Raw genomic sequence first — 15,323 nt, 5'->3', positions numbered from 1 at the left:
ACACCACAAGGTGGCAGTAGTTTGCCAACTTCAGACATACAACCTTTGTTATTATAGGGAACTGTTACAGCAACAAGCCAACTCCCATGGCTACACCCTAGACAGGTGCCTAGCGTATGCCATCTTTGATTTGTAATGCCAATTAGAAGTGATATGAAAGGGCGAAATACATCAAGATTCATTAATAATTTCTTTTGACTTCTGCTTTCTCTGACAGCCGCACAAACATGTCCAACATGACAGCAGGAAGCTGTAAACCAGATTGTTGTGGAATAATGAATCTCAGCTACTTCTAGCAGCGTTATAAATAGAAGACATTCTACATTTGGGGCTTGGCCGCAAAAAATGCATGTCATTCCGTTTATTTAAATAGACCATTTCATTATGCTTAGCTGTGGTTTAAGCAATGTTACATTGTGTTTAACTAAACACTTAATTTCGCCATGTTTTATTGGTGAAATTTATATTAAAATAGTATCTAAAGGGAATTCCTTCATTTGAAATATAAATCCGTGAAAGTCAGATTATTGGCACATAGAATTTATCCAACTCCCCAACTTCTCTGATCCAGGGTTGCCGACCCTCTCGGAATTTGCGGGAGTCTCCCGAAAATCGGGTCCCCCCTCCCGGCTCCCGGAAGGGTGGGCAACCCTCCCGGAATCAGGGGGACCCCCACTGAGCCCCCTGATCGCGGCATTTAAATGCCGCAACCCGCGGGTCTCAGAGGAGGGGGAGGAGCTAAAATGGCACAATCGTGTCATTTTAGCCCCGCCCCTCCATGGAGATCAGTTATTGCGGCTATTTGCCATAATGGGGACGGGGCTTAATGACGTCACCGTTAAGCCCCGCCCCCCAAACTCGTAATGAAAGAAGCCCGGAGAGGATTTTTTGCAAGTCGGCAACCCTGCTCTGATCTAGTTTGGAGTTTTGGTCAATGTTCAGTCTCAGTAGTTTGGGTATCCGGTTGATGGATCTACGATATCTAGATTGATCATGTTATGGTTGACCACGCTTAGTCAAAACCATCTAGTTAGACGTCTAAACATAGTTGACCATGTCTAGATCGTCAGTAACGGAAGTCAGATGCCAGCATTAGAGCGATGGTCTCATGGTCAACAGGAGATTTCACATATTTTTGGGTGGCGACTGTCACAGGTGGACGGTTCATACTTTACTATCCAAGTGGACATAGAGTGAAATTATAATAATGTCCCCGAAGCACGGGCACTGTGACATTCGGCACCAAAAAACGTGAAAAACTCATGGAGACAAGGGCCTCGATCTTTGTATCTGGTAGCAAGCTTTTCCTCCTCTGCTCGAGGCCCTTGTCTGAATACACCCTGGGACAATATTCCGGATACTTACCAGAAAATGATATTAAAGCCTGCTGTTTGAACCTACGGTGGTTGGCCATAAAAGATACCTTTATGAGAACGTTCATCCTCATTTCTGCGTGAGTTTTGGTACACATTGCCTATTTTGGACCTAGAAAAGATACCTTTGTGTGAGAGGACCACATCCTGCTACCTTACCGAAAGATACCTTGATAAGTTTCATTCACCTGTGTTTTATGTGAGTTCGGGAAGCATTGTGTTCTTTGAGAGTGGATCTGGTGGAAGGGCAACCATACACTACTTCCTCTCAACGACACGGGTGGAATAAGAAGAACATAAACCCCCCCATGACATATTTTCACCATATATGTTTTATGTAGTCTTCTTTTTGCATGGTCATAAATGAAAAATACGTGCATATGAGGATACGTCGTTCTTCCCTTGAAGAATTTTTGGAAGCACTCTACACCAAAAAAAGGTGTGCCGAACCTAGAGAGCCGACACGGTACACTTTAACCTGTGTCCATGTCGACTGTGTTGTCATTCGGATAACAAAAAAACTGTGAAAACCACGTTGTGTGTCGACCGAATGACCCTGTCGACCTCACCCATGTCGACCTTGACACATGTTGACCTTGGCCCATGTTGGCCTAGACCCATGTCGACCTAAGGGTGTCAACCCAATGCTTGTCGACCGACTTGTTGTAGACCTAATGATCCATACCCCTTAGGTAAAGGGCCACACATTCATTAAAAAAGTTTTAGTTATTTTAGGTTATTGGTGAGACTACATTTGAGCACCTCACTGCCCATTGTTATATTAGGTCACAGCAGCAGGACCAGAGGCTGAGTTATGGGCTGTTAGGAGCACCCATGGCCTCTCTACACTGTCAGTTACTACTCAAACGGGAAAATGTACTGTAGTAAAGGCCGATTTCAAACTGATTTGAATCAATTTCAGATTGAATAAAAATCAAATCAATCGACGTTGGGCTTCCAGGACTAAAACACACATTTACTAAAAAACAATATTTAGATATTTATTTTTAAATGTTAGTAAATGTGTTTTAGCCCTGGAATCCCAACATCGATTAAAATTGATCAAATGGACCTTTAGTAAATATAACCCCATGGAGTGCAGATTAGTTGGAAAATGTGGGGCTGTCAACATTAATGGTTTTCATCCCAACCTCAGCCTATGTATGTAGTGTTATTCGGCGGAGCTTGCTTAGAAGGTGGCACTTTTACAAAGACAGAGAATAAAGCCATTGTAAATCTCACTATCTACTTCCACAGTGCATTCCTGCTGCAGGTGGATCAGGGATGCCGGGACTCTGGTGAGACACAGGGGGAGCAAAAAGGACTAACTGGGGGAGGAGTTATGCAGACTGTGCACCCAAGACAGGCTGTCCCGCCCCTTATGGGAAACCAGCAGGTCCCTGTGCCACGGTCTCACTGGTCTGTCCAAAAAATTACACATTTCTAATGATGTATCATATAAAACATCAGGGTACAAAAATCTGCTGAGACTTGTACTAAAATAGTATATGTTACATGAAGATCACCTTATTTCCTTTTATTATACTGAATATCCAGTAATCTGGATATACAAATACAAATGTAACTCCTACAGTAGCTTCTCATCTTTGGTCACTTACCTTGCCATCGTCGTGGTATACAAAGATATTCCTAGTGCTGTTGTCCCTCAGGTAAGTGATCTGCAGGCCATTTGGGTTCCCTATTTTAGCTGGCTGGAAAGCAGCATTTAAATGCTCAATCTTTATAATTGCTTTGGGCTCTCTTGCCTGGAAAAAAAAACCCATTTCAAATAAGGAAGCAAATTTGGTTTCAAGATGTCACATACTAATCATACTGTCATTCACAGGTGGGAAGAGGTCATGTGATATGTTCCCATAATAACTGACTCTAATGAGGCATATAATATGCTGGGAGTACGGCTAATGCGTTAGCAGAATTTCAGTCAGATGTTCTCTATTATCTTCTAGATGGTGCTTAATAAATAAGTAGAATCTGATTGGTTGTAACATCCCGTCTTCAATAGAACTCCCATCTTAGTAAATGTACCCCTTATTAAGGGGGAAAACACAGAAGATGGTGACACATACACTGTTGAAATGTATTGTTAGAATATGTGTGTGTGTGTGTGTGTACAAGGGCGGAACCAGTGCCAGATTAAGGTCTACATGGGCCTGGAGCTGAAAATGATCAAGGGCCTATTATGCTCAATAATAGGGGTTGTGCCCAGCACCTAATAAAAAGGGGGGGCATGACCAGTGTTCTGGTTGGGTGATCTGCTCATGGGTGTGTCTCTATTTGTGTAAATACTTTCAACTAATTATATATGCCTGGAAAAGGCAGGGGGCTGGCATAGGAAAAATGCAGGGAGATATATTGCTGGGTACCCAACAAAGGTGCACCTGCAGGATGCCAATGTCCTAAGATACTTGTGGGGTGAGGCGGCATTCCAGTCATAAAAAAAAAATACTGAAAGCCAAAACTTGGTAGACAAAATTTCAGCACCTTTTATGTGGTCACCTAAGTTTACCACACTATATACCCCTTATACAAATCATGCAACACCATAGTAACCCCCTTATACTGTACTTGTCTCTTACACATTATGCCACCAAAAATCACACCGACTGAGCCAAAATTCACAGTATGGCACACGGATTGAGCAATAATGCACAATATGCTTCATAAATAGGAGCATTGTGCGCATAAAAAATTGACACCATAATGTCCATTACATGTTAAGCCACACACCATAGTGTCCATTACATATGCCAAACACCATAATGCCTATTAAAAATTATGCTACATGGGGGGGATCTATATATACTTATGCATATCTTGATTTCAACTAAGGCAGCCATAGGCCAACATTGGAAATCTCCAGTAGTACCTTCAATCCTGCATATCGCTAACACTACTCATAAACATTTCTTATTTGAGACAGCTAACGTTAAATACTCATCCTCAGCCTCGTCGATTCATATAAAATGGCTCAAATGGAGCGAACACAGAGAAACACGGGGCCTACCTCTCTCATATACTGAATCCTTAGATTTATCAGCCCTCTCCTCGCCTCCACATTCCTCGGCTGAATAGTTCCATAATGGGTGCATGACCCCTCCTGGGGGTCAACGCAGTGTCCTTATTTACACTACAGCACACATTGGGATCCACCCCCTACCCTCCCCCATCCCTCTTGGGTCCCTTCCTATTCCTTCTTTCCTTCTTCTCACCTCTTCTTCAATAAATATTAGTCTTGCTTATTTGACTGAGATTTAGCCAATTTTTCCATAGTGTATACTTTGATGTTAAGAGTTCTCCTTTCATCTGATTACTCGTATATGTACATTAAGTTTCTATGCAAAATGTCTTCCTTTATTTTGTACTTGTGCAAGACTTAATAAAAATTTATTATTGAAAAAAAAAAATAATTATGCTACATAAGTGCTGCTTACCTACATGCTCATTGCCAGGGGTTCGATGCTCGTTGCCATGTGGGATTACATGCTCATTGCCAAGGGGGAACACATGCTCATGTAACTGGGAGCCGGGCAAAAATGATAGCCATTGACAGCCTGGCAGAGAGCAGAGGGCTGGCTGTATTTAGAGCACTGCAGGTTCCGGCTTTTTGAAATAATACCCCTTTCACATCAGAAACTGCAGGGATTTACCCAGGAATATGGTCCCAGGATCATGCAGGGACATTCCCGGGTTGGCCCCTTTTACACCAGCCTAGTCCCTGCATTTTCTGGTGTGAGGGGGAAAGAACCCTCCCCCCCCCTTTAACCAACCAGCTATATTTGTGGAACCAACTAACCCATTTAAATAAGACCAGTATCATATTGAAGAACTTTTGAGTGGGCTTTGAATGATTTTGGTCCCGTGAAACTGGGACATTTGGTTCCAGATAAATCTGTCCTCAAACAACATGAACAGCCATGAAATTACATTTCAGAAATTTCAGTTTTCCCACAATATCTCTGGAACCAATAAACCCATATGGACCAGCCTGGTATCAGATTGAAGGCCCAGCAATTTGGGTTCGGTCTGGAGGGGGAACTGGCATCCATTAGAACCGGTGGGGGTCGGAATTAGTGGGTCCCATGTTATCATACGGGGAAAACGTTCCAGCTTTGCCTGGCGGTATCTCTGGTTCCCAGGGGCTATCAAATGCGGGGCCGGGCTCATTGGAAAGCCCTGGCCCTCAGCTACAAAATGGGCCTATTTGGAGAGTGGGCCTGGAGCTGTAGCTCCATCGGGTCCATTGTTAATCCGGCCCTGGGCGGAACTCCCAGATGCAATGGAGTCATCAGCTTCTGAGCTCCAAGCCCTGGAGGGGAACCTGCATGTACAGCAGCACCTGTGTGGTTCTCAGCGGGATACACAGGTGACTGCTCTCTTCCAACAGAACCCTCTGGAGCACCTGCTGCTGCAACAGAGTTAATCGGTTCTGGTCCAGGAGCCCTGCTAACACCCGCAGTAGGGGGGAGGATGGCTCCTGCCTGGTATTTGAGAAGATTAAATGTAGGGGACGGTTGACTAATTAAGAACATGGGGCTAGTTCATAAGCTATACATTTCCGTATAAGAAATGCCCAGGCTAATAAGCTAATTATGCTTTGCCCCTGATCTGCTCAAGCTGACTCCAAGCAAACTGTGCTTTGCATAATACACTCCCCAGACATGACGCGCCCATTAGGGGAACCAAAGACTGGTACTACACTCATCTTTATATACTCTCCCTTTTTGCTCATATATCTGAGCCAGTGGATCCCAATTTCAGTCCTCAAGGACCCCCAACAGCTCACATTTTCCAGGTCTCCACACAAAATCACATATGAAATAATCAGCTCCACCTGGGGTATTTAGAAATGTGTCAGTGAATAATGAGTGCACCTGTGCACCTCTCGGGTGACCTAAAAAACATGGGAGCCTCTTATCTAAGCTGATAGATATCATATGTAATTATGCTTAAACCTGTAATTACAGAATATGTTGGTCAGTCACTGTGAGCTTTTGTACAATTTGTGCAGAGCAGACAAACTTTGAGGCATCTTAGAAATAAATGCAGACAATAATAATGTATCTGACCCTATAACATATTGAGCACTGACTGCACCACACTGTAATAACTAGATTTATGCACCTTAGAATTACAATGAAGCAATATAAACTCAGTCTACAGAGATATATATATTTTTTTACTACAATATATAAATGGTTACTTACATCATTTTTATTAAAATATTTTAGGACTCCTTCCCTTTCTGTAAGTACAAATTTCCTGCTGAGAAACTGCCCGTTGTCTCGCCCCCTTTTCCAGAGTAGTCCTTCTCGGTACCCTGCAAGAGAAAGGTGAAATCATCCACATTGTGGTCGGAGTGGTGGCATACAGCCATTGGCATCACAAAGAAACAGGTGTCCAGACCAAGCAAGCACTCCTAACACGTTCTCTATATACAGGTTGAGTATCCCCTATCCGAAATGCTCGGGACCACGAGCATTCCGGATAGGGGAATTTTTCGGTTTTTGGAATATTTTTTTTTAGGCATACTTACCTGTCCCCTGATGGTGTCCGGTGGTCCCTCGGCGTCCACGCAGTCCCCGGGCGTCCACAGCAGGCCTCCGGCATCTTCTCTGGGTCTCCAGTGGTCCCAGGAATGCATTGCGCGAGTGTGCGCGCGCACCGGTGACGTCACCGGCGCGCGCGCACACTCGCGCAATGCATTCCTGGGACCGCTGGAGACCCTGGAGAAGATGCCGAAGGCCTGCTGTGGATGCCCGGGGACTTGGTAAGTATGAAAAGAGGGTTAGGGGGGTTAAAAAAAAAAAAAAAATAAAATTTGAATGATTCCAAAAACCACGGTTTTTGGAATAATTCGGATAAGGGATGTACGGATACAGGATACTCAACCTCTACTACCTTTCTTTAAAGAGAATATATATCACACTTTCATGAGCTTCCCCTCCCCACCTACAACATGCTGCAGACTTTGGGCCTTATTCTGATTGACTTGCAAGTCCATCAGACGCCGCCCTCCGCTCACAGTGCTGGCCGCCCCCCCTCGCACGCAGTACCCCCCACACAGCTGCGAATGGATGATTTACATAATCATCCATTCGCAGACTGGGAAGTAATTCGATGTTTGCCGACCATCGAATGATCTCTCCCGTGCACGCAGTTCAGAGTGACCTATATAGTCACTCTAAACTGTGAACCGAAAGTTTGCCATGGGTGCACGCACCCTGTGTGTGCACCCATGGCGAACATCGGTCCTCTGTGCGAATGCACGGAGGATTGAATTAATCAGAATAAGGTCCTTTGTGTGTATTTTGTACACTATTGGGGAAATTTACTAAGATGTGTACTCTACTTCACATGTGATGTTGCTATGGGCAACCAATCAGAAAATACTTCTTATTAATTTAGCACCCTCTAGAAGATAGTAGACAAGATCTGATTGGTTGCCCATAGCAACAGCACATGTGAAGTAGAATACACATCTTAAGCTGTGTACACACGGGAGCGATAGGGGCTGAAATCGCTGGAAATATGGTCGCTATAAGCTATACATTTCCGTATAATAAATGGTCGCAGGCGACCATATTGCCAGTGATGGGAGTGTGCCCCGGCGATAAATCACCGGGTGCGTGCTCCCGTTTTCAGCCCCGTTCTAATCGCTGGTTGCAGGAGCTTGCTCCTGCGACCAGCTGATTACCTCTACGGCACCGCCGGCTGAGGTTCCTTTTCATCAGCGACCATCTCTGGTCGCTGATAAAAAGGGGACACTGAGCAATATATTGCTCAGTCATATATTGCTAGCAATATATGGCTGTGCAATATATCTCCCCCGTGTGTACGGGGCTTTAGTAAATTTCCCTCTATATGTTTTTAGATCAGCTTGTGTAATTTATGGTCACAGTATGGTCACAAGTACTGTGTCTGTGCGTGTGTGTGCGTGTGTGTGTATATATAAATAAAATATTGACTAGAGAAGTGCTGATTAAGGTGCAAGGTGGCTAGATGTATGAGGACACATTTGTATATTAAAGTAATTCCTAGGCCATCTGCAGTACGAACAACGTAATGGCTAGAATAGACATGTAGTGAGTTAAACATAGATAGCTGGGTGTGTACCTTGTAGCATGTGACTCGGAGAACCAATGGGTAGGCTAGGTTTGGCAGAGTAGCTGAAATAATAATCCAGAAAGGAGGAGGAGTCTTCCTCTTTTTCCTGGAAAGTTCCCCGCCCTCCCTTCCCAATTTCAGATGTCTGGGGTGGTGGGTTTAATCGCGTTGGCTGATAGGCGGGAAAGAATGGCAAGTTGATAGAATTTAAGGCGTTTATTAAGTTATGCTGGCTGCGTATTTGTTTTGTTTTGATGCGCTTGCCTCTTATTGGCTTAGGCCTTCGCTGTATCACCCGTCGGGGACAGCGACCCCACTCGGATGGGTGGGCAGTCAATGCTGTAGGTTAAGTGGATACCGCTTGTTGGCTTGGGCCGAATTACGTATGCCAGTTTGGGGTGGAGTTTAGTTAATAATCCGTTCTTTCTGGGCCACCATTTAAATTAATTAATAATAAAAATCAAAATTAGCTTAAATTATTCATAAAATAAATTCAGCTAACAAATTTCTGCCAAACCTACGTCTCCGTGTCTTTATTTCTGATTGTAGAAGTATAAGTTTACTATGTCATCATTATGTACATGCAAGGGTCACACACATCTGCTATTACAATGTTTATTGTGAGTTACACATTTCAGTTCATATATATAAGAAGCACAGTTGTTTCAGCAAATACTATTCTTGGCTCTCATATCCCCTTCCCTAATCACTACAATAGAACATGGCAGGAAGCTATTACCATTGTCATTTTATTTATTTCATTAATTCCATTACTGACTCACCTCCATAATGTCCTTACCTAATTATAGCTGCATATACACATTTATGGAATAAAGGCAATCAATACATCCATAAATTATGTTAGAGAATATGCCATCTCTACTTCCTGATGAAGGATGTTACTGTTACCACTGTTACAGTAAAGAACCCTTTCTATGCTCATGGTTACATTGACTTCCCTCCATTAGCAATTCACTAAGCCACGAAATGTTTGTGCGAACCATGTGTAAAGAGTGTGAGGAGAAATGTGTGTGTGTGTGTGTGGGGGGGGGGGGTTGGGCTGCTCACCTTGATCCAGGGGGGTCCTGCTCTCAAGTGCCGCCCCCCAGTGGTCTACTGGTGGCCCTGGGTTAGTATATATCATGGCAAGTTGTGAACGGCAAGTGGGATATTTTATAGAAATTCAAAGATGCGGATTACAATTACGTTCATAAGGATGCCATTTTGAATAAGAACACTGGGTCTCTCTGCACAAGTAGTACCAATGAGGTCATGATAATACAGCCTATCAAATCACCAGGAATGAACAGCATCGTACCTCAGTGCCTCGTACCTCAGTGATGTTACATGTTCATAGTGAAGCGAAAGACTGTATATTACATCAGTGACTGCTTCTACTACACAAAGGCAGGATATATTTGCCATCCAGCCTGTGATCACTGGCACAGAACACAACAGCAGTGCGAAACCTGCAGGTCTCTGGCAGCATTTCACAGGCAGATTTATAGCTGCAGGTTGGTGTCAGAGCCAGAGAGCGTGGAGTCTGTCACTAATCCCTCACTGTCTGGGATACACAGCTTCTTCTACACTTGATTGTGTTTGAGTAAATAACGTGGATGGGAGCAGCCATGAGTAGATGTAGTATTATACAGTGTTGACTGGCTTCTGCACCATAAAGTAATTGCTTATAAAATGACAGTAATATCAACAGGTTTTAGCTATTTTAAACTCATTGTGGGTCAGATGTACTAAGCTTCAAAAGTGATAAAATGGAGAGTGATAAACAGCCAGCCAATCAGCTCCTACCTGCCATGTGACAGCTGCTGTAGTTGAAAAATGTCAGGCACTAGCTGATTGGTTGGTTATTACTCTACATTTTATCACTTGTGAAGCTTAGTGCATATGGCCCCCTGTATGATAAATGGTTCTCCAGCCAATCAGTTCCTGTTTTTTTTCAAGCACATGACAGTTATTAACTGATTGGCTGCAGCATCATTTATCATATGTAACAACTTTTAAACAGCTAGTTGATACATGGGCCCCTTTCGGATTTTTATTTTTTACTGTGTGGTCAGAGCGAATTATAGGTGGGCACCAGACTATAGAGACCCCTATACCATACATATCCCGATTACAACCAGACAGTCCCGCTACTTGGACACTGGACCTTACCCTGGTTGACTTGCAAGGCTGCAAATTTCGCTGCCTTGAGAGTTCCCCAGACGCTGCCCGCCCGCATAATCATCCATTCGCAGCCTGGGGTGCAGGGTAGAAATCATTGGACGGTCAACGACTGTTAAATGATTTCTCCAGCACTCGCAAATGTGTCTCAGATCTTTCGAGTGCCCTGTGCGGGAAGCTGGTGGGAAGCTGACACCCGCTGATATAATCATTTCAATCACCTCCTGCCCCAGTGAAATTTACTACACACACACAGGCACTGATTCCAAACACGGTCCTTGAGGCACCCCAGTAGTCCATGTTTTAGGGATATCCCTGCTTGCGCACAGGTAGTATCATCAAACTGACTGAGAGACTAATTGAGTCACCTGTGCCCAAGCATGGATATATTGAAAACCTGGGCTATTGAGGTGCCATGAGGACTGGTCTAAATATACCTTTTGTAGAATCAAAATGAAGGCAGTATTGCAGTGCTGTGTACACACTGTGCGATTCTGACTAACTTTCCATTCAATTTTGAATATATAGTCAAAATCAATTGGAATGCAGGCTCCCGTTCAGTGTAAATCGAATAGATAACTAGACTGTGCAGGCAAGAATATATAGTCAAAATCATATGCATTTTGCTTGTAGTGTGATCGATCCAGATTTGATCCCGATCAAATCACAAAGCAATCGCACCGAGGGCCTTATTCTAGTTCACTCTTTCTGACAAAATCCTTCTTAGATGGACAAAATCATGTGCACTGCAGGTGGGGCAGATGTTACTTGTGCAGAGAGAATTGGATTTGGGTGGGGTTTTACTTCAAAGTGAGATCTATATTGCAGTGTAAAAATAAACCAGACAGTATTTACCCTGCACAGAAACAAAATCACCCAAATCTAATTCTGTCTGCACATTTTACATCTGCCCCCCTGCAGTGCACATGGTTTTGTCCATCTAAGAAGGATTTTGTCAGAAAGAGTGAACTAGAATAAGGCCCCATGTGTACACACCTTAAGGTTAACATTGGAATATAACTGATGGAACTTTGCCGCTTCTACTACATGCTTCCTGACAATAAAACCACTGGTTCCAAAGGAATGTTACTGGCTATAGTCTCCTTAAGTTACCTTAGGCTGCCTTCAATGTGTGCAGGCAATGATAAGATCAGGCCCATTCCCATTATGCAGAGAGCAAAGTCAAGTATAACATGTTATTACCACTCTGCGCTCACCTTCAGGCTGTGTGTATACACAACCTCTACCTCACTTCCCTTATTTAGCTCTGCCCAGAAGTGCTGGAAATAGAATTATACACAATGACACTGCACTTCTTTATCTGCTAACAGTTCATACTGGTCTACTCTCCTGGAACAGCCGGGAGGCTCGCTGTAGTCTGCGCTCCCGGCTGCCCAGAATAGTAAGCAAGTCTCCCGCAGCTGTGTGAACCCAGCCTAGCAGTGGGTGCTTGCTTTTGTGAATAATTAGTACTATTGCGTTAGTCAATTATCAAACCTGCGCTCCAGCTAGGTGATCTGGAAAACATGTACTGTTAAGCTCGGTACACCTGAGAAATGGATTCACCAGACACCCGAAAGGCATCTAAATGACAGATTTTTAAGTTTTCTACAGAAACTTGTAGCAAAGTCATTGTTGGTGGTTCCTGCGAGCGGAATATGGGTCAGTAGGCGGATTACCTGTACACATAGGCAGCAGTACCAATATATCTGCAAGATACATTCCGATGACTGGCGGTGGGGATGCCAGCGATCAATACAGATGCAGGCATCGCAAAGGAGGGAATCCAAACATGGTTCAGGTAAATCTATTTATCTGACCCTCCATTCCCACACCCTATGTTGTTCACACACATAGCGGCTTTACACATGAGCCAGTGCACTTAGCGATATATCACCTGTCCTCCGTGCATCCGGAGTGTACACATCTGCTCGCATGCTAGTGTGGGGATTCGATTGGCCAAGGGGGTATGGGTAGGGCGGGGCGGCGCTGCCTAGCAAGCATGGCTGACTTGCTCCCATAATACCCCTTTTACACTAGAGGTTGGACCTGGGATATTGCCGCTCCAGTCCGGGGTGAAGTGCGGTGTATACGGGCTGAAAAAAATTACGCGGATACTGTTCCCCAAGAATCTGACCCGGCAAATGTTCAGGGTCGGACACTGGGCTTATCCGGGGCTCAGGATGGTGTAAATGGTCATTATCCGGGTTATTTGGCGGGGAGAAGGCCGTGAAAAGCTGATTGGTGCTTCAGCGGCTATGGCAGATGATGTCATCTTCCGGAGACCCGCACAGCACATTGCAGCAGCAGAGTTACCATGCTGTTTGCAGCCTGCACCCTACACTACAGCAACAGTCTGTGCTGGAAGCACCCTCCCCAGTGTGTTAACAGCCTCATCTGCAGCAACACACGCTGGCTGTCACACAGTGTGTCCCGCAGCATCACCCTCAGCCTGACTATTTGGCAGACCCCAAACCTGACCTGCACCATCATTGCTGCAATGCTGGGAGCAGACCCCACCCCCTCCTTTTTCCCTTTCTTGTGAGCTCATCTTAAACAGCCCCAAAGGTCCATTTTTAATGACAACAGCAAGGAAAGACAGGGATGATCCGTTTTCAGTGTAAAAGGGCATTACACGGGAATAGCCCAGATTGAAGTGCAGTGTAAATGGGGTCTGAGGCAGGGCATGCCCTGGCAATTTCCCGGGTTCAATTTCCCGGGTCCTACCCGGCATTCTGGTGTAAAAGTGGTATAATCCGGAGCTGACATCCGGCACAAACATATACACAATATAAAGACCTCACTGGAGCAGTGTTAAGTAACAAATAGGGTGGCCAATCCCGGGATCGGCGGAAACCCGAGATTTGGCACCAAAATGTCCGGGATTTCAATCCTGGGATTGGAGTATCCAATCCCGGGATTTCGGGATTAGACTGCGCATGCGCAGTCTAATGCCGGGCAGCGTCTGAGCACTCGCTCAGATGCTGCCCATCTGTTCCTGACTCAGCCTGCGGCCTGCGCAGTGTGATTAGGTCACAGGTCATGCTGCGCAGGCCGTATCACTAAACCCCCACCGTCGGAACCCGCTCGCCGCCAGACCTCCCCAGCCGCCTGTCTCCTCGCCGAAGCCGCCTGATTCCCAAAAGTAAGTGTGTGGCCCTGGCACCTGCTTACCGCTAGGCCACCCACGTCATACCCACCGCCTGTCTCCGCACCGCTGCCACCTGCCCCCCTCCCCAAAAGCCAGTGTGGGGGGCACAGGGGCAATTTTCTTTTAGGCAGATTTCTTTCCCGGGATTGAAAAAATGCCCCGGGATTGGCATCCCTAGTAACAAAGCAAACAATTTTGCCCACCGTGTATAATAAACTGTACAAAATGTTGCTGGAGGATAAATAAAAACAGTAAATAAAAGTAATTGCAGCTGGGGAACATTACAGAAATGGCAGCAGAAATGAGGCGTTCCTGCTGTATTCCTCCCTAATCAGATCTTACATCTCATCTCTTATATATTTAGCCAAGGGCGTAACTACCATAGGTGCAAGGGGTGCAGCTGCTATGGGGCCCAGAGCTGAAGGAGGCCCATCTTTACTGTCTAAGTAATATGATTTACATACATTTGTCACAATCAGTTGCTAAATAGGGGGCCCTTACAAACTGTTGCTATGGGGCCTACGGATATCTAGTTACGCCACTGTATTTAGCCAGATCTGTCACTCAACCCCTGTGGAGAACGTTCCTGTGTAGAACAGTTTCACTTTCATGTGTCTGACGTTCCACCCCCTTGACATCACCTCCCCCCGCCCAGCCAGGGCTACAGTACACGCCCACCATCCACCATTACTCCACAGCCACCATTCACCATTACTCCTGCACATCCCTACCCTCTGCCAGGACCCCCGCGACCCCCCTCCCGCGATTCGCGGGACCCCCCGCGACCCCCCCCTCCCGCGATTTGCGGGACCCCCCCTCCCGCGCTTCGCGGGACCCCCGCGACCCCCCCTCCCACGAATCGCGGGACCCCCGCGACCCCCCCTCCCGCGAATCGTGGGACCCCCGCGACCCCCCTCCCGCGATTCGCGGGACCCCCGCGACCCCCCCTCCAGCGATTTGAGGAACCCCTGTGACCTTCCCTCCCGCCATTCGCGGGACCCCGCACCCCCCCTCCCGCGATTCGCGGGACCCCCGCTTTCCCCCCTCCCGCGAATCGCGGGACCCCCCTCCCGCGATTCGCGGGACCCCCGCGACCCTCCCTCCCGCGATTTGCGGAACCCCCGCGACCCCCCCTTCCGCGTTTTGCGGAACCCCCGTGACCCCCCCTCCCGCCATTCGCGGGACCCCCGCGACCCCCCCTCCCACGATTTGCGGAACCCCCGCTTTCCCCCCTCCCGCGAATCGCGGGACCCCCGCGACCCCCCTCCCGCGATTCGCGGGACCACCGCACCCCCCCTCCCGCGATTCGCGGGACCCCGCTTTCCCCCCTCCCGCGAATTGCGGGACCCCGCGACCCCCCCTCCCGCGATTCGCGGTACCCCCGCGACCCCCCCTCCCGCGATTTGCGGAACCCCCGTGACCCCCCCCTCCCGCCATTCGCGGGACCCCGCACCCCCCTCCCGCGATTCGCGGGACCCCCGCTTTCCACCCTC

The 15,323-nt window shown here is 46.6% G+C and overlaps 1 protein-coding gene across 1 annotated transcript in view; it reads right to left on the bottom strand.

Moving 5' to 3' along the window:
• ADAP1 (ArfGAP with dual PH domains 1) overlaps window positions 1-15,323 on the bottom strand; it is a 138,602-nt gene that overhangs the window by 13,168 nt on the left and 110,111 nt on the right. Inside the window, exons 5-6 of the mRNA XM_083153130.1 lie at window positions 6,599-6,711; window positions 2,993-3,139 (exon numbers count right to left, since the gene is read on the bottom strand). Of these exons, the coding sequence (XP_083009256.1) occupies window positions 2,993-3,139; window positions 6,599-6,711 (260 nt within the window). The remainder of the gene's footprint in view (window positions 1-2,992; window positions 3,140-6,598; window positions 6,712-15,323) is intronic.

Source organism: Crinia signifera, chromosome 7 (assembly GCF_055691185.1).
Source record: "Crinia signifera chromosome 7, ASM5569118v1, whole genome shotgun sequence".
Lineage (NCBI taxonomy): Eukaryota > Metazoa > Chordata > Amphibia > Anura > Myobatrachidae > Crinia > Crinia signifera.
The sequence above is the reverse complement of the archived record's forward strand: the minus strand, read 5'-3'. Positions and strand labels throughout refer to the sequence as shown.